The sequence below is a fragment of the Salvelinus sp. IW2-2015 genome, linkage group LG16 (assembly GCF_002910315.2).
Source record: "Salvelinus sp. IW2-2015 linkage group LG16, ASM291031v2, whole genome shotgun sequence".
Classification (NCBI taxonomy): domain Eukaryota; kingdom Metazoa; phylum Chordata; class Actinopteri; order Salmoniformes; family Salmonidae; genus Salvelinus; species Salvelinus sp. IW2-2015.
In genome coordinates this window covers 13,125,614-13,149,286 of record NC_036856.1, presented here as the reverse complement: position 1 = coordinate 13,149,286, position 23,673 = coordinate 13,125,614, and the positions used below count along the sequence as shown (strand labels likewise).

The window sequence follows — 23,673 nt, the reverse complement described above, 5'->3', positions numbered from 1 at the left end:
GCGTGATTTCGCGTGGAGTCCAATGTTCGGTTTGAAAATGTCTATGGGACTTGTAGTCCAAAACAATTGTACGTGCCCTCAAATTGATAAACCCTTGAAAGACAATAATCTCGTGCGCGAGCAAACTCCAATAATTTTTAGAAAAACAACACCTAAAAATAGGCCATCACCTTCCCTGTCGCAGTTTGGCAGCTGTCGTTTTCAATCACCTTGGAAAAAATCGTAAACGCTGAGATAGACGGACAAGTTGACTGATGTGTTGACCACAGATATTGACCCAACGACATCAAACAGACAGAGAAATGTGGCGACGGATCTCGGAAGACGACAGAGGAGTTGAACACAATGTGAAACATTGCTGAAGATTGTTCAAGATTGGCCGGATTTGCAACAAACACACGTACAGTAATCAAGATTAAGGGCGAGGAATTCGTATGCGCATTCATTTGCACTTCTTTATTTTTAGCCCAAGTGGTGTGCTGCTAAAGTGGTGTGTAGCAATGTTTACTTTTTCACTCTTAACGTTTCATTATTTATTTCGATTATTTTGCAGGGATTGGTGAGTGTCTCATAATAATAGTACATCATATATTGTGTTCATAATAAGTAAAAATGTTACATTTAGTTGGGAATATTCTAGAATGAATTACATAGCCAATTGTGATGTACTGTTTTATTACAGAGGAAATTAAACAGTATGTAGCTAGGTGTTAATTATTTTCTGTTACTTTGCAAATAGGGAAGTTGATACATTTAACAGTGTATTTATTGAAGGTGACACAGAGCTATATGTTGTTTATCATCATGTTTCTATCTCCTGCAGTGGATTGTCTGGTGTTGACTGACTGTCATAGATACTGGGCGTCGTCAAGGGCACACATGGCCCATACAGTGCAGGACCACCAGATGGCACAGCCCCAGGCAGCAGTGTTGTCTCTCCCTCCCTCTGGCCAGGCTAAAGTGAGCCCCCCTCAGCCCCTACATCATGGGTTTTCCCTGATGCAGTAGCCAGGCAGGCCTACATACCACAGAGCTGTTTATAGCAGGAACATGCAGGCCAAGACCAGCCAGCTGAAGGCTGCCAAATATGTTTACCAGAACAGCAAGTAACCTTTGGGTAGTATGGGAGACCCTGGGACATGGGTATGGGGTTAGAGTGGACTAGACTAGATTGCATGTTTTATCTTTATTTATTGTTAAGTAGTATCAAATGGCACTGGCAACATTAGTCATCASTAATTTGGGGCTCCCGAGTGGCGCATCGGTCTAAGGCACTGCATATCAGTGCTAGAGGCGTCACTACAGACCCTGGTTCGATTCCAGGCTGTATCACAACCGGCTGTGATTGGGAGTCCCGTAGGGCGGCGCACAATTGGCCCAGTGTCGTCCGGGTTAGGGTAGACCGTCATTGTAAATAAGAATTTGTTCTTAACTGAATAAAAAAAGTCGCTGTAATGCAAATTCTTCAGTTGCCCAAGAGCGCAACAAAGAGCAGTACAGAAGTCGGTCACCATAAAAAGCAGTCTCTCTCGAGATCTGCCTACCTCTATGGCTGCTCAAGTCAAAACCTTCCAACCTACGCATTGCTGCAGACTGCTTGAAAATTCCCAGTGTGGCCTCAAAATACTTATCTCCCTCTGCATCCTAAACATACCTTATTAGGGATTTTATTGGGTCCACCGTGCAATTAACTTTTACAACCCACACCCTCACACACACAAACACATTCTGAACCAGCTAAGAGATTATCTCCACCTCCAGTTAGAGGCAAGTAAAGCTGTTTATGTCTGGAGTGCTGTACACTAAAGTAGCCTACACGATACAATGACATAATGGCGCATTACTGCTCTGCAGATCATATGAAGTGTATAGTCATGGAGGAGAGGTTTACTACAGTCTACTGTAAAATGGGTTAGAAATCTGTTGCAAGCTAATTCAAATTACACCCTGGCAGTACTCCAAGAGCATGAGAAACCTATATGTGATACCTTTAGCCCAGGGGTCTCCAACCCTGTTCCTGGAGAGCTACCCTCCTGTAGGTTTTCACTCCAACCCCAGTTGTAACTAACTTGGTTGAGTTTATCAACCTATTCTAATTAGTAGAACCAGGTGTGCTAGATTAGGGTTACAGGATGGTAGCGCTCCAGGAACACGGTTGAAGAGCCCTGCTTTAGCCTGTATCTGCAGCCAGTGATCATGACATGTTATAGTCTCCATTACTGCTGTAGTGTTTATTTATTGTATTTCACCTTTATTTGACCAGGTAGGCCAGTTGAGAACAAGTTCTCATTTACAACTGCAACCTGGCCAAGATAAAGCAAAGCAGTGCTACAAAAACAACAACACATTAACAAACGTACAGTCAATAACACAGTAGAAAAAAATCTATGTACCGTGTGTGCAAATGTAGAAGAGTAGTGAGGTAAGGCAATAAATAGGCCATAGAGGCGAAATAATTACAATTTAGCAATTAACACTGGAATGATAGATGTGCAGATGATGATGTGCAAGTAGAGATACTGGGGTGCAAAAGAGCAAGAAGATAAATAACAATATGGGGATGAGGTAGTTGGGTGTGCTATTTACAGATTGGCTGTGTACAGGTACAGTGATCGGTAAGCTGCTCTGACAGCTGATGCTTAAAGTTAGAGAGGGAGAAATAAGTCTCCAACTTCAGTGATTTTTGCAATTCGTTCCAGTCATTGGCAGCAGAGAACTGGAAGGAAAGGCAGCCAAAGGAAGTGTTGGCTTTGGGGATGACCAGTGAAATATACCTGCTGGAGCGCGTGCTACGGGTGGGTGTTGCTATGGTGACCAGTGAACTGAGATAAGGCGGGGCTTTACCTAGCAAAGATTATAGATGACCTGGAGCCAGTGGATTTGGCGACAAATATGAAGCGAGGGTCAGTCAACGAGAGCATACAGGTCGCAGTGTTGGTTGGTATATGGGGCTTTGGTGACAAAACGGATTGCACTGTGATAGACTACATCCAGTTTGCTGAGTAGAGTGTTGGAGGCTATTTTGTAAATMAKATRMCCSAWGTCAAGGYTCGGTAGGATAGTCAGTTTTACGAGGGTATGTTTGGCAGCATGAGTGAAGGAGGCTTTGTTGCGAAATAGGAAGCTGATTCTAGATTTAATTTTGGATTGGAGATGCTTAATGTGAGTCTGGAAGGAGAGTTTACAGTCTAACCAGACACCTAGGTATTTGTAGTTGTCCACATATTCTAAGTCAGAACCGTCCAGAGTAGTGATGCTAGTCGTGAGTTATGGAGTATGTTTATGACTGATATAATTTCAAAGTGAATTTGTCTTTTGTGTCCTGTGTGAAGTGGAACAATGAGTGTTTCTTTCTGGGTGCAGAGATGGACAGTGTTGGACTCCCTGCTATGTGGAGCATTGGCAGGAGCTGTGGCCAAAACAGTTATAGCTCCTCTGGACAGAACCAAGATCATCTTCCAAGGTAAGGCCATTTCCCTGGATGAACAGGCACTCAGAATATAAAGTAGGGGTTCCTTTCGTAAATATATACTCATTTAATTGTTAGTATCTTTGCCTTAATACTTATTTTCCTCCTTCTCCTACTTTAGTGTCTTCACAAAGATTCTCTGCTAAGGTGAGTTTATTATATAACTCGCATTAAAATTAATAAAGATGTACTTGATGTACTGTATGTCTTCCCAATTGGCAGAGGCTGGCAGAGCAGGATTTAATGGTGTTATCTCTTAGATGGGAATGTTATTTGGTAACTTGGGTGTGTGTTACTTTTTAATCTGTCTGTCTGAAGCTGGATGACTCAAAACATTGCTATTTCAAAGGTAATGTTCTGTATATTAAATATTAGAATGCTGAACAGTCACAAATTCTCTCCATGCTGCCATAAGGGTGAATCCTATCTTCCACTTAAATCACATTTTCACATAGTCTCCCATTGACGTCAATGCATGACTAAGTGACAATTTGAAGTTAGGATTCTCCCCAAGGTGTCTTGTTGAGTTAATAATAATAAATATAGCTGCAAGCAGCAATTACCTGGGGTCCAAGCCTTTTTTCCCGTTTAGCCCTTTTCTCTTTCTCAAATATTACGGCCTTATTTTACATAATCAGATTCGGTTCAGACACAACACCAACAATTCCTCACTGTCCAGGGATGTCTGTCTGAAAGCTGCATTGGTGAGATTTGAACCCGGCCCGCCATGGGATGGCATGTATTACAACCCTCTGAGCCATGCTCACCTCATGGCAAAAGTCAGGGTTGAACACTATGGAAGAGCATGCATGTATTGTAGGTTCCGGTCTTGACTCCATTTCTTGCACTTACACAAATCTTATAACATGTAATATATGCCATTTAGTAGGTTGCTTTTATCCAAGGCAACTTAGTCATGCGTATACTGAGAATTGAACCCACTATCCTGGTGTTGCAAGAGCCATGCTCAACCAACTCATCTACAGAGAACCACCATGTGAATAGTGGACCAGTGCACACTTCAGGAAATAGTATAGATTATTGAGATGCTTAGCCAGCAGGGAGGTCCAACCCTCCAAGAGCCCAAACATAGARGCATATTTGGCCCAAACATTACCAGTCTAATGTATTGTACTGTACTCTACTCAAGTTTACTCTACTGATCTTGTTTTTCCCCATTTTAAACTGGTCTTGGTCTGGTCATGGTCTCGATACACTGGTCCTTGGTCTGTGTCTCAGAAAGTCTAGTCTTGTTCTGCGTCTTGATTAGGGATGTACATTTCTGTCAATTTTCCTGCTGACTAACCGATCCTCATTAATCAGTCAACAAACGGTAAAATCAATTCCTAACAGTAAAATTGCGTGACCAACAAAAAATACTATGCATGCATACAAGGAACAGAAATGTTTCATTAATGAAAACATGCAACAATAAGCCTATCGTCTTAGTCAAAAGGCTATAGCCTATTATGGAACATGCAGCTGCTGTAATGAAGCAGCTAATAAAACATAATTTGCTAAAATGCAATTTGTGGGAAAACAGTTTTAAATCTAATGCCAGCGGAGCTGAAAACACTGTTCTAAACAGCACATCTAATGCCAGCGGAGCTGAAAACACTGTTCTAAACAGCACATCTAATGCCAGCGGAGCTGAAAACACTGTTCTAAACACGCACATCTAATGCCAGCGGAGCTGAAAACACTGTTCTAAACAGCACATCTAATGCCAGCGGAGCTGAAAACACTGTTCTAAACAGCACATCTAATGCCAGCGGAGCTGAAAACACTGTTCTCAACAGCTCACCTAATGCCAGCGGAGCTGAAAACACTGTTCTAAACAGCTCACCTAATGCCAGCGGAGCTGAAAACACTGTTCTAAACAGCTCACCTAATGCCAGCGGAGCTGAAACACTGTTCTAAACAGCTCACCTAATGCCAGCGGAGCTAAAACACTGTTCTAAAACAGCTCACCTAATGCCAGCGGAGCTGAAAAACTGTTCTAAACAGCACACTAATGCCAGTGGAGCTGAAAACACTGTTCTAAACAGCACACCTAATGCCAGCGGAGCTGAAAACACTGTTCTAAACAGCCACCTAATGCCAGCGGAGCTGAAAACACTGTTTCTAAACAGCACACCTAATGCCAGCGGAGCTGAAAACACTGTTCTAAACAGCTCACCTAATGCCAGCGGAGCTGAAAACACTGTTCTAAACAGCACATCTAATGCCAGCGGAGCTGAAAACACTGTTCTAAACAGCACATCTAATGCCAGCGGAGCTGAAAAACACTGTTCTAAACAGCACATCTAATGCCAGCGGAGCTGAAAACACTGTTCTAAACAGCACATCTAATGCCAGCGGAGCTGAAAACACTGTTCTAAACAGCTCACCTAATGCCAGCGGAGCTGAAAACACGTTCTAAACAGCACATCTAATGCCAGCGGCTGAAAACACTGTTCTACAACAGCTCACCTAATGCCAGCGGAGCTGAAAACACTGTTCTAAACAGAGCTCACCTAATGCCAGCGGAGCTGAAAACACTGTTCTAAACAGCTCACCTAATGCCAGCGGAGCTGAAAACACTGTTCTAAACAGCTCACCTAATGCCAGCGGAGCGAAAACACTTTTCTAAACAGCTCACCTAATGCCAGCGGAGCTGAAAACACTGTTCTAAACAGCACACCTAATGCCAGTGGAGCTGAAAACACTGTCTCTAAACAGCACACCTAATGCCACGGAGCTGAAAACACTGTTCTAAACACGCACCTAATGCCAGCGGAGCTGAAAACACTGTTCTAAACAGCCAATCTAATGCCAGCGGAGCTGAAAACACTGTTCTAAACAGCACACCTAATGCCAGCGGAGCTGAAAACACTGTTCTAAACAGCACATCTAATGCCAGCGAGCTGAAAACACTGTTCTTAACAGCTCACCTAATGCCAGCGGAGCTGAAAACACTGTTCTAAACAGCACATCTAATGCCAGCGGAGCTGAAAACACTGTTCTAAACAGCACATCTAATGCCAGCGGAGCTGAAAACACTGTTCTAAACAGCACATCTAATGCCAGCGGAGCTGAAAACACTGTTCTAAACAGCACATCTAATGCCAGCGGAGCTGAAAACACTGTTCTAAACAGCACATCTAATGCCAGCGGAGCTGAAAACACTGTTCTAAACAGCACATCTAATGCCAGTGGTTCCATATGTAACAGAGGTAAAAAATCTCAATTAGCAACTTGTAGAAAGAGGGGGAATGTCACGTTCCGGAGCATACAACCAGGTAAGGTTGGGCAGGCTCAGTGCTCAAGGGAGCCAGTACGCCTGCACGGTCCGGTATTTCCGGCGCCACCTCCCCGCCCCAGCCCAGTACCACCAGTGCCTACACCACGCACCAGGCTTCCTGTGCGTCTCCAGAGCCCTGTTCCTCCTCCACGCACTAGCCCTATGGTGCGTGTCTCCAGCCCATTACCACCAGTGCCTACACCACGCACCAAGCCTCCTGTGCGTCTCCAGAGTCTTGTGCGTCCTGTTTCTGCTCCCCGCACTAGCCTGAAGGTGCGTGTCCTTAGCCCGGTACCTCCAGTTCCGGCAACCCGCACCAGGCATACAGTGCGCCTCAGCCGGCCAGAGTCTGCCGTCTGCCCAACGCCGTTTGAGCTGCCCGTCTGCCAAGCCCTTCAAAGCTGCCCGTCTGCCCAACGCCGTCAGAGCTGCCCGTCTGCCAAGCGCCGTCAGAGCTGCCCGTCTGCCAAGCGCCGTCAGAGCTGCCCGTCTGTCCCGAGCCGTCAGAGCTGGCCGTCTGTCCCGAGCCGTCAGAGCTGCCCGTCTGTCCCGAGCCTTCAAAGCCGCCCGTCTGTCATGAGCCGCTAGAGCCGTCCGCCAGCCAGGAGCCGCTAGAGCCGTCCGCCAGACAGGAGCAGCCAGAGCTTCCCGCCAGACAGGAGCAGCCAGAGCCTTCCGCCAGACAGGAGCAGCCTGAGCCTTCCGCCAGACAGACAGGAAGCAGCCTGAGCCTTCCGCCAGACAGGAGCAGCCAGAAGCCTTCCGCCAGCCAGGAGCAGCCAAGCCTTCCGCCAGCCATGAGCAGCCAGAGCCGTCCGCCAGCCATGAGCAGCCAGAGCCGTCCGCCAGCCATGAGCAGCCAGAGCCGTCAGCCAGCCATGAGCAGCCAGAGCCGTCAGCCAGCCATGAGCAGGCCAGAGCCGTCAGCGCAGCCAGAGCCGTCAGCCAGCACATGAGCAGCCAGAGCCGTCAGCCAGCCCATGAGCAGCCAGAGCCGTCAGCCGCATGAGCAGCCAGAGCCGTCAGCCAGCCATGAGCAGCCAAGCGTCAGCCGCATGACAGCCAGAGCCGTCAGCCAGCCATGAGCAGCCAGAGCCGTCAGCCAGCCATGAGCAGCAGAGCCTAGAGCCAGAGCTCAGCCAGCCATGAGCAGCCAGAGCCGTCAGCCAGCCATGAGCAGCCAAGCCGTCAGCCAGCCATGAGCAGCCAGAGCCGTCAGCCAGCCATGAGCAGCCAGAGCCGTCAGCCAGCCATGAGCAGCCAGAGCCGTCAGCCAGCCATGAGCAGCCAGAGCCGTCAGCCAGCCATGAGCAGCCAGAGCCGTCAGCCAGCCATAGCAGCCAGAGCGTCAGCCAGCCATGAGCAGCCAGACGTCAGCCAGCCAGAGCAGCCAGATCCGTCAGCCAGTCCGGAGCTGCAGTCCCTCAGTCCGGAGCTGCAGTCCTCAGTCCGGAGCTGCAGTCCCTCAGTCCGGAGTCCCGTCCCTCAGTCCGGAGCTGCCGTCCCTCAGTGCTGCCCCTTAATCCAGTGGGGTTAAATTGGAGGGTGGTCATTGGGAGGAGGCTACAAAAGCGGGGATTGACTATGGTGGAGTGGGCACCACGCCAGAGCCTGAGCCGCCACCGGTGGACAGATGCCCACCCAGACCCTCCCCTAGACTTTATGCTGGTGCGCCCGGAGTTCGCACCTTGAGGGGGGGGGGTTATGTCACGTTTCCTGCTGTTTTCTCTTGTTTTTGTATGTGTTTAGTTGGTCAGGGCGTGAGTTGGGGTGGGCATTCTATGTTATGTGTTTCTATGTTGGGTTTAATATGTTGGGTTTAAGGTGTTGCCTGATATGGTTCTCAATTAGAGGCAGGTGTTTGACGTTTCCTCTGATTGAGAACCATATTAAGGTAGGCTGTTCTCACAGTTTGTTTGTGGGTGATTTTCTTCCGTGTCTGTATGTATGTTCGTACCACACGGGACTGTAGCGTTTGTTTGTAGTCTGTACCTGTTCGTGCGTTCTTCGTGTATTTGTAAGTTCTCATGTTTTAGGTCAGTCTAAGTCGTTTGTTTGTTATTTTGTTAATTATCAAGTGTAGTTCGTGTCAGTGTTTGTCTTGTAAATAAATATTCATTATGTATTCATCACCCGCTGCGCCTTGGTCCGCTCATTCTCATCAAGACGATCGTTACAGGGAATCTGATAGCCGCAACTAGGATGGATTGGTAATATGACTAGGATTGTGCCTCTGGCTTTTGGACAATGAAATAAAGTTGATATGAAAATCAATAGAACAGTAGATAAATTCTGGTTAATGGCATGAGGAAGTCTTTTATAAAATAATTGCCTTCACATTTTCTATGGTTGAATTTTGGCTAGGCTTTTTTGAAGCAAGGTAAGACATTCCTCATTATTTGAGGTAAAGTAAAACATTCAGGTTTCAAGCAATTATACTGCCTCAAGGTCACATTGTAAAGTGGTGGGTGACTCTGCTTACCGTTGACTATAGCCTATGCACTCGAATGGCGAATGGGAGTTGCGCTTTAATTCCAAGTTGAGATTGAGAAATAAAAATAGTAGCTTTTTTAATCGTGGCCATCAAAAAAGTTTTTAACACACAATTGCATTTAGAATTATAATCTTTTGCGCAATGACTGGGCTTATAAAAGCATGTTTCACTCCAGTACCAGCTTTTTGAGGAGGTGCTCTGACAGGTGATAGGCCATTTCGCTCCTCAAACTAGGCTGTGTATGCTGTGCGCGTGTGACAAGACACATGACGACTAACGAAAATACAAAGTCGGCAATTTAATTCCACACATTTATGCAAATTAACCTATAGACCGATAAGCATGGTCAATATATTTTTCCGGCGGCTAACCATTAACATCCTTAGTCCATTCCCTCCAAGAGCGACTTAAATTGTCAGGCCCAACCTCACTCAACTTCATTGGCTCACAACGGCCATGACGTTTAAGATATCAACTTAATTTATAATCCATTTACAAATCTTGGTCTATAGATGTTTAACACCAAGTTTTGGAGAAATCGGTTTAGTGGTCTCTGAGGAGATGCTGTCGAAAAATGTAAAACCTTTTGAAGTCAAATGTTGTTTGTAGCGCCACCATTTGGCCGAGACTGGTTACACCACGTGTAACCAGATGTATTCGGCCACCAATTTACACCTCCCACCAAGTTTGTAGGTCTTACCATTTAAGAGCTATAGCTCTCCAAAAATAGGAATAAAATGTATAAATGTAATGTTAATCCTAGCAATTATAATAGTGTTCCATCCCTTTCAGGGCTTGGACCCCTAATAATAGTAACAATTATTTGGTAGGTGCTTATATTTCTCCTATTTCACACCCGTACATGTGTGATTTGGAAATGTTGTTTTTAGCATATTCCACTCTCAATGAGACACCCTCGGAGAGTGGGTGCAGGACCACGAATGTCTTGTTGAGTTAGTGTTAAGGGTGTTGTGTTGCTGTGTGCCCCCCCCTCCAGGAAGCCTTCAGACTCCTCTACTGTACATACATGAAAGATGGCTTCCTCAGTCTGTGGAGGGGCAACTCTGCCACCATGGTGCGGGTCATCCCCTACGCTGCCATCCAGTTCTGCTCCCACGACCAGTACAAGAGAATCCTGGGGGAATCCTATGGCTTCCAGGGAAAGTGAGTAAAGTCCCCCTCAGTGAAAATAATTGAGAATACACATATGTATCATGGTGCCGGAGAAGATGGCTCACGTTTTACGCGCTCCTAACCTAATGTGTTTTTTTGTTCATTTTTTTGCGTTGTTTGTAACTTATTTTTTTACTTATTTTGTACACAATGTTGCTGCTACCATCTCTTATGACCGCAAATAACTTCTGGACATCAGAACAGCGACTACTCACCACGAACTGGCAGAAGCTTTTTTTTCCTTTAATGAGCCCGACGTGAAGAACATACTGCTTTCCCGGGAACAGGCCCAAATCCCCGTCATTTGCGAGAAGACAGAGAAAAAGAGGACGGAGGTCGGGCTGCCTTCTGAGAATTTGTAGGCAATCGAATAAACCCCCACTGCCTTCCATTCTTCTAGCTAACATGCAATCATTGAAAAATAAAATCGATGACCTACGAGGAAGATTAAACTACCAATGGGACATTAAACTTTAATATCTTATGATTCACGGAGTCGTGGCTGAACGACAACATTATCAACATACAGCTGTCTGGTTATACGCTGTATGGCAGGATAGAACAGCGGCGTCTGGTACAAGGGGCGGCGGACTATGTATATTTGTAAACAACAGCTGGTGCATGATATCTAAGGAGGTCTTGAGGTTTTGCTCACCTGAGGTAGAGTATCTCATGATAAGCTGTAGACCACACTATCTACCTAGAGAGTTTCTGTATTTTTCGTAGCTGTTTACATATCACCACAGACCGATGCTGGCACTAAGACCACACTCAATGAGCTCTATTCCGCCATAAGTTAACAGGAAAACGCTCATCCAGAGGCAGCGCTGATATTGGCCGGGGACTTAAATGCAGGGAAATTTAAATCCGTCTTATCAAATTTCTATCAGCATGTTAAATGTGCAACCAGAGGGAAAAAAAACTCTAGACCACCTTTACTCCACACACAGAGACGTGTACAAAGCTCTCCCTCACACACCATTTGGCAAATCTGACCATAATTCTATCCTCCTATTTCCTGCTTACAAGCAAAAATTAAAGCAGGAAGCACCAGTGACTCGGTCCAAAAAAAAGTGGTCAGATGAAGCCGATGCTAAGCTACAGGACTGTTTTGCTAGCACAGACTGGAATATGTTCCGTGATTCTTCCGATGGCATTGAGGAGTACACCACATCAGTCACTGGCTTCATCAATAAGTGCATCGATGACGTCGCCCCCACAGTGACTGTATGTATATACTCCAACCAGAAGCCATGGATTATAGGCAACATCCGCACTGAGCTAAAGGCTAGAGCTGGGACTCTAACCCGGAAACTTATAAGAAATCCCGCTATGCCCTCSGACGAACCATCAAACAGGTAAAGCGTCAATACAGGACTGAGATTAAATTGTATTACACCGGCTATGGCAGTCCTTGGATGTGGCAGGGCTTGCAAACCATTACAGACTACAAAGGGAAGCACAGCCGAGAGCTGCCCAGTGACATGAGCCTACCAGACGAGCTAAACTACTTCTATGCTTGCTTCGAGGCAAATAACACTGAAACATGCATAAGAGCACCAGCTGTTCTGGARGACTGTGTGATAACGCTCTCCGCAGCCAATGTGAGTAAGACCTTTAAACAGGTCAACATTTACAAGGCCGCAGGGCCAGATTAATTACCAGGARGTGTACTGCGGGCATGCGCTGATCAACTGGCAAGTGTCTTCACTGACATTTTCAACCTCTCCCTGTCTGAGTAGACCACCATAGTCCCTGTGCCCAAGAACACTAAGGTAACCTGCCTAAATGACTACTGACCCGTAGCACTCACGTCTGTAGCCATGAAGTGCTTTGAAAGGCTGGTCATGGCTCACATCAACACCATTGTCCCATAAACCCTAGACCCACTCCATTTTGCACACTGCCCTAACAGATCCACAGATGATGCAATCTCTATTGCACTCTACACTGCCCTTTCCCACCAGAACAAAAGAAACACCTATGTGAGAATGCTATTTATTGACTGCAGCTCATCGTTCAACACCATAGTGCCCTCACAGCTCATCAATAAGCTAAGGACCATGAGACTAAACATCTCCCTCTGCAACTGGATCCTGGACTTCCTGATGGGCCGCCCCCAGGTGGTAAGGAAAGGTAACAACACATCCGCCACGCTTATCCTCAACCAAGGACCCCTCAGTGGTGAGTGCTCAGTCCCCTCCTGTACTCCCTGTTCACTCATGACTGCACTGCCAGGCACGATTCCAACACCATCATTAAGTTTGCCGATGACACAACAGTGGTAGGCCTGATCACCGACAACAACGAGACAGCCTATAGGGAGGAGGTCAGAGACCTGGCCGTGTGGTGCCAGAACAACAACCTCTCCGTCAACATGATCAAGATAAAGGAGATGATTGTAGACTACAGGAAAAGGAGGATCGAGCACGCCCCCATTCTCATTGACGGGGCTGTGGTGGAGCAGGTTGAGAGCTTCAAGTTCCTTGGTGTCCACATCACCAACAAACTAACATGGTCCAAGCACACCAAGACAATTGTGAAGAAGACACAACAAAACCTATTCCCCCTTAGGAGACTGAAAAGATTTGGCATGGGTCCTCAGATCCTCAAAAGGTTCTACAGCTGCACCATCGAGAGTATCCTGACTGGCTGCATCACTGCCTGGTATGGCAACTGCTCGGGTTCAGACCGCAAAGCACTACAGAGGGTAGTGTGAACGGCCCAGTACATCACTGGGGCCAAGCTTCCTGCCATCCAGGACCTCTATACCAGGCGGTGTCAGAGGAACACCAGCGACTCCAGCTASCCTAGTCATAGACTGTTCTTTCTGCTATTGCACGGCAAGCGGTACCGGAGRGCCAAGTCTAGGTCCAAGAGGCTTCTAAACAGCCTCTACCCCCAAGCCATAAGACTCTTGAACATCTAATCAAAATGGCTACCCAGACTATTTGCATTGCCCCCCCAAACCCTCTTTTACGCCGCTGCTACTCTGTTATTGTCTATGCATAGTCACTTTAATAACTCTTCCTACATGTTCATATTACCTCAATTACCTCAACTAACCGGTGCCCCCGCACATTGACTCTGTACCGGTACCCCCTGTATATAGTCTCGCTATTGTTATTTTACTGCTGCTCTTTAATTACTTGTTCCTTTTATTTCTTAATTTTTAAACTACATTGTTGGTTAGGGGCTTGTAAGTAAGCATCACTGTAAGGTCTACACCTGTTGTATTCGGCGCATGACTAATACAATTTGATTTGATTTGTTAATGTAGCACCATCCTGAACTCTGGTGGTCATCATCAGCCTCCAAGGCAATCCTTCAGTGATCTTTCTTGAACAGAACAAACCATTTTCTCTTGTGTGAAAAATAAAATCATAATAATACAATGATATCCATTGTCGAAACCATAGCTGCACTCTAATGTAATTTGATCTGTCTGTTTCAGAGCCCTTACTCCTTTTCCACGTTTCCTGGCAGGGTCGTTGGCTGGCACCACAGCTGCCATGCTCACCTACCCCCTGGACATGGTGCGGGCCAGGATGGCAGTGACACCCAGACAAATGTAGGGCTCTCCAATAACACTCATAAATGTCAATCTTTGAATGTATAAAAATACCTGCACACAGGGCTCTAAAGTGCGACAAAAAAATGCGACKAAATATTTTGCTGTGCGACCAGGAGTTTTATTTTGGGAGCACTGTGTGACTATGAACAAAATCTCCCATAATTGTTGTTTCCGAGTGTCTTAAAGAAACAAACGAGTGCAGATGTGTTAGCGTGATGGTTGCACAATTACTACAGCGAAAACAGCTAGCTTCCTTCTAACCCAACCAAGATCTGACCTATATTACCGCCTCAACATTTTTATATTTCTATAGCGAATTGCATTGACCACATTTTACATTCATAAACCATTTTGTGGGCCATTCTAAAACTGCTCAAAACCACACAGTTTCTAAACCCAAAGGCGCAACATCGTGAAACTACGGGAACACTTGCGAAACAGACCAAGCAGACTAAGCCAGGGTTTGGGGTTTGAGAAGTCAATGAGAGAAGTGAAAAATTCATCCATAGTTGTTAATTTTCTCAATCTAAAGACACAACCTAGATTCTAGCGAATGTCTTAAGTAGTTAAACATGTTATTACTCCAACCTTGTGAAAGTGATTTTCGTCAAGAAATTACTTTATATTGAGGAGTGCCTTTGATTTGACGGCCTGCACATGAACAGTTTGGCGCGATACGAAAGTTAGACCCGATGACGTGTTTCTACCCATGAGTTTAGCTAGCCAACTTCGCCATGACATCGCCTACAAGTGTGATCTGGAATTTATATTGAAGAAGCAGTTTCTGCCTATCTTCATACTGTACTGTCTTTGTCCAAACATTTGGGGCCATAGAAAAGAAAGGGCAATGGATAGATTCTTCAGGAGATCAATGATCGTCAATACAAACCTTACGTTTTTAAGAGAATGTGTCCAATTTTCAATGTAATGAATCTCAATGGGAAAATAGGGATTCATACACAATGTAGAAACCTACTATTCCACAAGTGACTTTGTCATTTCAATTACAGGTATTCATATGATTTATTTTAGCTTTTATAATAAATTAATGTGTTTAATGGTGTTACATATTAGTTAAAGGCAAACAATTTATTTATTTCCCTGTTTAACTCTCTTGCAGATAAACATGTGCATTACAAAAAACTAAGGTTAAAAGACCGATGCAATCCATGGTTTACTCTAAAGAAATTTAGCTTGGGTTAAGGCCAGATGGACTGTTTCTACTTCTGATTGGCAGTCCTTCAGACATTTGAGAAATAGATGCCTATCCCTGTTTAAAATAACAAAATCAACATGCTTCTTGAATTGTGTATCTGAGAGTGGTGGTAATCTAGCCAATTTCTGGGAAGTGGTRAAATCTTTGAAACAAAACACCCCCTCATTTCCCCAGCAGGTTTTGACAGCCTCTGCACCCAATCTAGACTAAATAGAAATMTGTGATGCTTTTAATAAGCATTTTGCCTCAGCTGGCCACCTGTTTGAAAGGATCATCTCTGAAAATCTAATGACCTCAAAACAGATTGTAGAGAATGATGCATTAACAGACTAATATACTTTATTTTTATTTCAACCCTTTAATGTCAATGATGTACAGTTGAAGTCAGAAGTTTACATACACCTTAGCCAAATACATTTAAAGTCAGTTTCACAATTCCTGACATTTAATCCTCGTAAAAATGCCCTGTTTTAGGTAAGTTAGGATCACCACTTTATTTTAAGAATGCGAAATGTCAGAATAATAGTAGAGAGAATGATTTATTTCAGTATTTCTTTCTTTCATCACATTCCCAGTGGGTCAGAAGTTTACATACACTCAATTAGTATTTGGTAGCATTGCCTTTAAATTGTTTAACTTGGGTCAAACGTTTCAGGTAGCCTTCCACAAGCTTCCCACAACAAGTTGGGTGAATTTTGGCCCATTCCTCCTGACAGAGCTGGTGTAACGGAGTCAGGTTTGTAGACCTCCTTGCTCACACACGTTTTTTCAGTTCTGCCTAAAAATGTTCTATAGGATTGAGGTCAGGGCTTTGTGATGGCCACTCCAATACCTTGACTTTGTTGTCCTTAAGCTATTTTGCCACAATTTTGGAAGTATGCTTGGGGTCATTGTCCATTTGGAAGACCCATTTGCGACCAAGCTTTAACTTCCTCACTGATGTCTTGAGATGTTGCTTCAATATATCCACATAATTTTCCTTCCTCATGAAGCCATCTATTTTGTGAAGTGCACCAGTCCCTCCTGCAGCAAAGCACCCCCACAACATGATGCTGACAACCCCGTGCTTCACAGTTGGGATGGTGTTCTTCAGCTTGCAAGCTTCCCCTTTTTCCTCCAAACATAAGGATGGTCATTATGGCCAAACAGTTCTATTTGTGTTTCATCAGACCAGAGGACATTTCTCCAAAAAGTACGATCTTTGTCACAATGTGCAGTTGCAAACCGTAGTCGGGCTTTTTTATGGCGGTTTTGGAGCAGTGGCTTCTTCCTTGCTGAGCAGCCTTTCAGGTTATGTCGTTATAGGACTCGTTTTACTGTGTATATAGATATTTTTGTACCTGTTTCCTCCAGCATCTTCACAAGGTCCTTTGCTGTTGTTCTGGGATTGATTTGCATTTTTGGCACTAAWGTACGTTCATGTCTAGGAGACCGAACGCGTCTCCTTCCTGAGCGGTATGACGGCTGCGTGGTCCCATGGTGTTTATACTTGCGTACTATTGTTTGTACAGATGAACGTGGTACCTTCAGGAGTTTGGAAATTGCTCCCAAGGATGAACCAGACTTGTGGAGGTCCACCATTTTTTTCTGAGGTCTTGGCTGATTTCTTTTGATTTTCCCATGATGTCAAGCAAAGAGGCACTGAGTTTGAAGGTAGGCCTTGAAATACATCCACAGGTACACCTCCAATTGACTCAAATGATGTCAATTAGCCTATCAGAAGCTTCTAAAGCCATGACATAATTTTCTGGAATTTTCCAAGCTGTTTAAAGGCACAGTCAACTTAGTGTATGTAAACTTCTGACCCACTGGAATTGTGATACAGTGAATTATAAGTGAAATAATCTGTCTGTAAACAATTGTTGGAAAAATGACTTGTATCAAGCAGATGTCCTAACTGACTTGCCAAAACTATAGTTTGTTAACATGAAATTTGTGGAGTGGTTGAAAAACGAGTTTTAATGACTCCAACCTAAGTGTATGTAAACTTCCGACTTCAACTGTACATCTATGATGTACTAATGATGATGTACATCTATGATGTACTAATAAAAATAAAACATAGGGCCTGATTCACTTCAAATCTAATTTTATTGTTCACATACACATATTTAGCAGATGTTATTGTGGCTGTAGTGAAATGCTTGTGTTCCTAGCTCCAGCAGTGCAGTAATATCTAACAATACACAACCATACACACATCTAAAAAGTAAAATAATAAGAAATATAGCAATATTAGGGCGAGCAATGTCAGAGTCCGGAGTGTAAATACTGTGTGTGTATATACAGTACCAGTCAAAAGTTTGGACACACCTACTCATTCAAGGTTTTTTTTTATTTATTTTTTTACAATTTTCTACATTGTAGAATAATAGAGAAGACAAACTATGATATAACATGTAGTAACCAAAAAAGTGTTCAACAAATCAACAAATCATAAATTTTTGATTCTTCGAAGTAGCCACCCTTTGCCTTTGACAGCTTTGCACACTCTTGGCATTCTCTCAACCAACTTCACCTGGAATGCTTTTCCAAAAGTCTTGAAGGAGTTCCCACAAATGCTGAGCTGGCTGCTTTTCCTTCACTCTGTGGTCCAACTCATCCCAAACCATCTCAATTGGGTTGAGGTCGGGTGATTGTGGAGGACAGGTCACAATGTTTAAAAACATACAGATGAGCTAGTTAAAAAGCTAAGATTTATAGGGGGCTTAATTTTTTATAAATAGATCTTGCCTCTCCCTAAATAGCAGGAAGCAGATTGTACAGTCAGTTCTTGATTATGGTGACACTGTTTACCAGATTGCAACAGCCCCTACTCTTAAACCTTTGGATGCTGTCTACCATAGCACCATTAGTTTTATCACTGGTGACAGTTTTGATACTCACCACTGCATCCTGTAACAAAAGGTTGGCTCGTCCCCATTAAAGTGCCGGAGATCAATTCATTACTCCCTTTCTGTTTCCAAAGCCCTACTACACAAACTTACCTAACTTCATTGCGAAAGAATGAGCTACCAAACCCGCTTGACCAATTTAAGTCAATCCTCCTTTAGTTTTAGTGCCCTTCATTGTTTGAATAACCTGCAAAATTCCTTGTATCTTGAGTCCCTTTTGCCGCTAGGCCAGTTTAGGACTCTGGTGTTAAAGGAATTCATTGAGGATTGCAGTTGTTTCGATTTATTGTAATGGTTTATTTGTTGAAAGTGTAGTATTGTACCTTGTTTTTTTTTTTATGTTCATTTTCTTGATTGTGAAAATGTTTGTACTCCGGGCACCATTGTGAATGAGACCCTGGTCTCAATTGGGCTCCCCTGTGTAAAAGTAAAAACAAAACACAAAACGTGCTTCAAAAGTAACTAGACTTAATATAGGCCCAATATAGGCTGTATCTCAATCAATTTTTTAAAAAATCTTATTTTCTGGTGCTCCTAAATTGTATGTGGTGCTCCTAACTTTAAGTTGGTTGCACCATTGCTACCAATGATTTTTTTTTTTTCGAGCCCTGCCTGCACGTGGTTCCCCCTTTGCCCACTTATTCAAAGTTTAACAGGTATATAGGTAATGTTTTTATCCTTATCTAATATCCATATAGGTTAATATCCTACTCTTATCTTTCTTCCCTACAGGTACAGCAACATTATGCACGTGTTTGTACGCATTACACAGGAGGAGGGCATTAAGACCCTGTACAGAGGCTTCTGCCCGACCATCCTGGGAGTGATCCCATACTCAGGAATCACCTTCTTCACATATGAGACCCTCAAGAAACTACATGCAGGTACATCCTCCTTTTTCTTTTAGAACTGTTTTAATGTAATGATTAGCTTTTTGATTAAGGGCTTAATTTGCTCTCTCTGTCTCTCCTTATCCCATTCCTTTCTCCAGAGAGGACTAGGCGGTCCCAGCCGTACTCCTACGAGCGTCTGGCATTTGGCGCGTGTGCTGGCCTGATCGGCCAGTCGGCCTCTTACCCGCTGGACGTGGTTCGCCGACGCATGCAGACGGCAGGGGTGACGGGCCAACAGTACGGCAGCGTCCTGAACACCATGAAATCGATCGTGGTGCAGGAGGGTGTGGTGCGTGGACTCTACAAGGGCCTCAGTATGAACTGGATCAAAGGGCCTATTGCTGTGGGGGTCAGCTTCACCACCTTTGACCTCATGCACAACCTCCTGCACAAGATGCACCAGTTGGGATACTTCACACACTGAGCCAGCAGAGGGAGCCAGAGGAAAGGTTCACTGTTGGGACTAGAGTTGTCGTCCGTCGGTCACAGACACAATATGGATCCTCTGCAAGTCAGATAGGGATTGAAAGGGAAGGGTGGATACTGGACAGACAGAAGGAGGCAGAAGCTGTCAGTTTATTTAAGCGCACATCCTCTGACACACATTAAGCACACACAGCCAGACCACCCACTCTTGCTGTTGATGGATGGGATGTCTGTACTAAGGCTAAAATAAGTGTCCTCAAACAGGGTAGATGTGTGCATGAGTTTGCAGTATGAGAATGTGAATGATTTTACATTTCCAGTCCTGATATTTGTTTGAGATTGTGGTATTATCTCTGGTAAGGGCACTTAATGTGGCTGGAGATATTCAGAGGCGAAGAACTTTACAATCGGTTCATTTTAGTATGGAATTTGATCAACTATGCTCACAATGTTTTCTGTTGCTTTAAACTGAAGATTCACTTATATTTTCAAACATGCATTGCTGCTTTTTTTCTTGATTATTTCAGGGCTTGTTGCAGCTGTAATCCGCTGCTCTGCTCACTTTTGCATTTAGCATCAACGTTTCATGGAAGAGTCACCTAGTGGGCCTTGCTGCCAGACAATATAATCTGATTGTTGATAGTTTCTTGATTGCTGGTAGTTGGGAATGTAGTCTTGTTCCAAAGAGCTTGTTGCTGTTTTTTTTACGGTTAAAAATGTCAATTTTATGACGTGCCAAGATGGAATGTACTGTCAGGAAAAGTATTGCCACCCTTGATAAAGATGAGCAAAAAATACTGTATAAAATAAATACAAGTACTGAGCTATATTGTATGCTCAAAAATGAGAAAATTCTATTTTATACTAATACAATTGCTCAGAGAAAGAGACTTTGTTTATCAAGTAATATTTTTTCTCCAAAAAAGATAGGTCAAAATTATTGCCACACTTGTTTTCAATACCTCTCCTTGCGAGGATAATGACACTGAGCCTTTTCTAAAATGTTTTATGAGATTGGAGAACACTTTGGGAGGGAACTTGGACCATTCCTCCATACAGAATATTTCCAGATCCTTGATATCCTTCATCTGCGCTTATGGGCTACCCTTTTCAATTAAAACCACAGGTTTTTCATGTGGTTCAAGTCCGGAGACTGATGGCCATTGCAAAATGTTGATTTTTGTGGTCAATTAACTGGTGTGCGTGGCCAAAGAGCTCAATTGGCATGTCATCTAACAAATGGAGATTGCTAAATGGCATTGGCAGTTGGTTTGGAACCTTTGCTATGGTCAGATGACGCGACAATAAAGCTCTAGGCTTCCACAGAATGATACATATAAAGAGAAAAAAACACCTCCAGTTCCATATGGTGGTGGATCTTTGATGTTATTGGGCTAATTTGCTTCCACTGGTTCTGGGGCTCTTGTTAAGGTCAACGGCAGCATGAACTTTACCCAGTACAAGGACATTTTAGCCAAAAACCTGATTGCCTCTTCTAGGATGCTGAAACTTGGCCACAAGTGGATCTTCCAGCAAGACGATAACCCCAAGCTCACATCAAAATCCACAAAGTAATGGTTAATTGATCACAAAAATCAACATTTTGCAATGGCCATCTCAGTCTCCGGACTGGTTTAAATTGAAGAGGGCAGACAAAGGATATCAAGTATCTGGAAGGATTCTGTATGGAGGAATAGTCTGAGATCCCTCCCAATGTGTTCTGCAATCTCATAAAACATTTTAGAAAAAGGCCCTGTGACACTCTCCTCACAAGGCGAGTTTTGAAAACMAGTGATAATTTTTACCCCTCTTTTTAAAAAAGTTTTTTTTAATTGTTAAATTTGGTTTATCTGAGCAATTGCATTAGTATAACATTATTTTGTATTTATTCTCCATTGGACCTGACCGTCGGTGTGCAATAATGCCCTCACGTTGATGAGACAGAGATGGTGATATCATAAATAGTTTATTTTTATTAACAACATGCCTGCAGTCCCTCACACACTGAARGCCATCCTCCATTTAAACAAACGGAAGCGTTTCAGGCAGGAGGCCACAGGTGTGTGCAATCAGCATATTAGCAAGGCTCACAAGCAGTCAGCTGACAATAAAGGGACATGTCACTCATTCTAACGTTCAAACCACCAGTTAAAGGTTGTGCTGATGAATAAAGATGAATTAACTGGATTTGCATGTGATAATGGATTGACAATTTAGCTAGGATCCTAGATATATAAACACACAATAAATACATTCATTCATTTTACAGTGAAGGGTACTCCTTCACAGTCAGTAATCATTTCAGCCTGACTGCACAGTTTCACTATGGTGTCTAGAAATACAGAGTTGTAGTGTCTAACTGGAATCTAATGGATATCATCCATATTTGCCCACTACATGTAGACTAAGGAATAAATATATAATCGGTATATTTCTAATATTAAGGTAGTCTTTATCTGTAGTCTTATTGTGAAGGAAATCCAGTTTGTCATAAATCTGTTTCTATGTTTATTGATACTTTACACAAGAATTTCGCTACACCCGCAATAACATCTGCTAAATATGTGTATGTGACCAATAAAATTTTATTTGTTTGATTTGATATTGATTTCTTGAATATATTAATATACTAAAAAACGTACTTCTCGAGATCAGTGTATATGTGAAATAACCATTGATCAACACAAATTATGCTAAAAACACATCCTGTATTAATTACTAAACTTGACGTCTAATTGCAATATTTTTTTATGAATGATTCATTTATAGCAGTGTTTCCCAACCCTGGTCCACGAGTAACCCCAACAGTACACAGTTTCGTTTTAGCCCTTGACAACACTGGCTCCGACACTCGTTGGATGTGGCAGCAAACCATTACAGACTACAAAGGGACAGACTACAAAGGGAAGATTACCAGGACGTGTACTGCGAGCATGCGCTGACCAACTGGCAAGTGTCTTCACTGACATTTTCACACTCCCTGTCTGAGTCTGTAATACCAACATGTTTCAAGCAGACCACCATAGTCCCTGTGCCCAAGAACACTGAGGTAACCTGCCTAAATGACTACCGACCCGTAYCACTCACGTCTGTAGCCATGAAGCTTTGAAAGGCTGGTCATGGCTCACATCAACACCATTATCCCAGAAACCCTAGACCCACTCCAATTTGCATACTGCCCTAACAGATCCACAGATGATGCAATGTCTATTGCATTCCACACTGCCCTTTCCCACCTGGACAAAAGGAACACCTATGTGAGAATGCTATTCACTGACTACAGCTCAGCGTTCAACACCATAGTGCCCTCAAAGCTCATCATTAAGCTAAGGACCCTGGGACTAAACACCTCCCTCTGCAACTGGATCCTGGACTTCCTGACGGGCCGCCCCCAGGTGGTAAGGGTAGGTAACAACACATCCGGCACACTGATCCTCAACACAGGGGCCCCTCAGGGGTGAGTGCTCAGTCCCCTCCTGTACTCCCTGTTCACTCATYACTGCACTGCCAGGCACGTTTCCAACACCATCATTAAGTTTGCCGATGATACAACAGTGGTAGGCATGATCACCGACAACAACGAGACAGCCTATAGGGAGGAGGTCAGAGACCTGGCCGTGTGGTGCCAGGACAACAACCTCTCCCTCAACATGATCAAGACTAAGGAGATGATTGTGGACTACAGGAAAACCAGGACAGAGCACACCCCCATTCTCATCGACGGGGCTGTAGTGGAGCAGGTTGAGAGCTTCAAGTTCCTTGTTGTCCACATCACCAACAAATTAACATGGTCCAAGCACACCATGACAGTTGTGAAGAGGGCACGACAAAACCTACTCCCCCTCAGGAAACTAAAAAGATTTGGCATGGGTCCTCAGATCCTCAAAAGATCCTACAGCTGCACCTTCGAGAGCATCCTGACTGGTTGCATCACTGCCTGGTATGGCAACTGCTCGGCCTCCAACCGCAAGGCACTACAGAGGGTAGTGCGTACGGCCCTGTACATCCCTGGGGCCAAGCTTCCTGCCATCCGGGACCTCTATACCAGGCGGTGTCAGATGAAGGCCCTGAGAATGGTCAACGACTCCAGCCACCCTAGTCATAGACTGTTCTCTCAGCTACCGCATGGCAAGCGGTACCGTAGTGCCAAGTCTAGGTCCAAGAGGCTTAGCTTCTACCCCCATGCCATAAGACTCCTGAACATCTAATCAAATGGATACCCAGACTATTTGCATTGCCCCCAACCGCCCA

At 44.1% G+C, this 23,673-nt stretch overlaps 1 protein-coding gene across 2 annotated transcripts; it reads left to right on the top strand.

Moving 5' to 3' along the window:
* The first annotated feature begins 70 nt into the window (after positions 1 to 70).
* LOC111975610 (mitochondrial coenzyme A transporter SLC25A42) lies at positions 71 to 19,919 on the top strand. 2 transcript variants are annotated; one of them, XM_024004026.2, is made up of 8 exons: positions 71 to 490; positions 824 to 960; positions 3,364 to 3,463; positions 3,591 to 3,616; positions 10,244 to 10,410; positions 13,874 to 13,990; positions 18,836 to 18,987; positions 19,095 to 19,919. In XM_024004026.2, exons 2-8 carry the CDS (start codon positions 880 to 882, stop codon positions 19,418 to 19,420), a joined length of 969 nt encoding a protein of 322 aa, XP_023859794.1. In that variant the 5' UTR covers positions 71 to 490; positions 824 to 879; the 3' UTR covers positions 19,421 to 19,919. The 2 variants fall into 2 exon arrangements, with proteins under 2 accessions (XP_023859794.1, XP_023859795.1); XM_024004027.2 differs by having other exon boundaries at positions 312 to 400.
* The last annotated feature ends 3,754 nt before the right edge of the window (positions 19,920 to 23,673 follow it).

What these genes read in the sequence shown, in the direction of transcription:
- LOC111975610 (XM_024004026.2), top strand. Translation starts at nt 880, where the DNA reads ATGGCCCATACAGTGCAGGACCACCAGATGGCACAGCCCCAGGCAGCA. An exon ending in TCCTATGGCTTCCAGGGAAA is followed by an intron (nt 10,411 to 13,873) that starts GTGAGTAAAGTC and finishes TGTCTGTTTCAG; the next exon opens with AGCCCTTACTCCTTTTCCAC. An exon ending in GCAGTGACACCCAGACAAAT is followed by an intron (nt 13,991 to 18,835) that starts GTAGGGCTCTCC and finishes TCTTCCCTACAG; the next exon opens with GTACAGCAACATTATGCACG.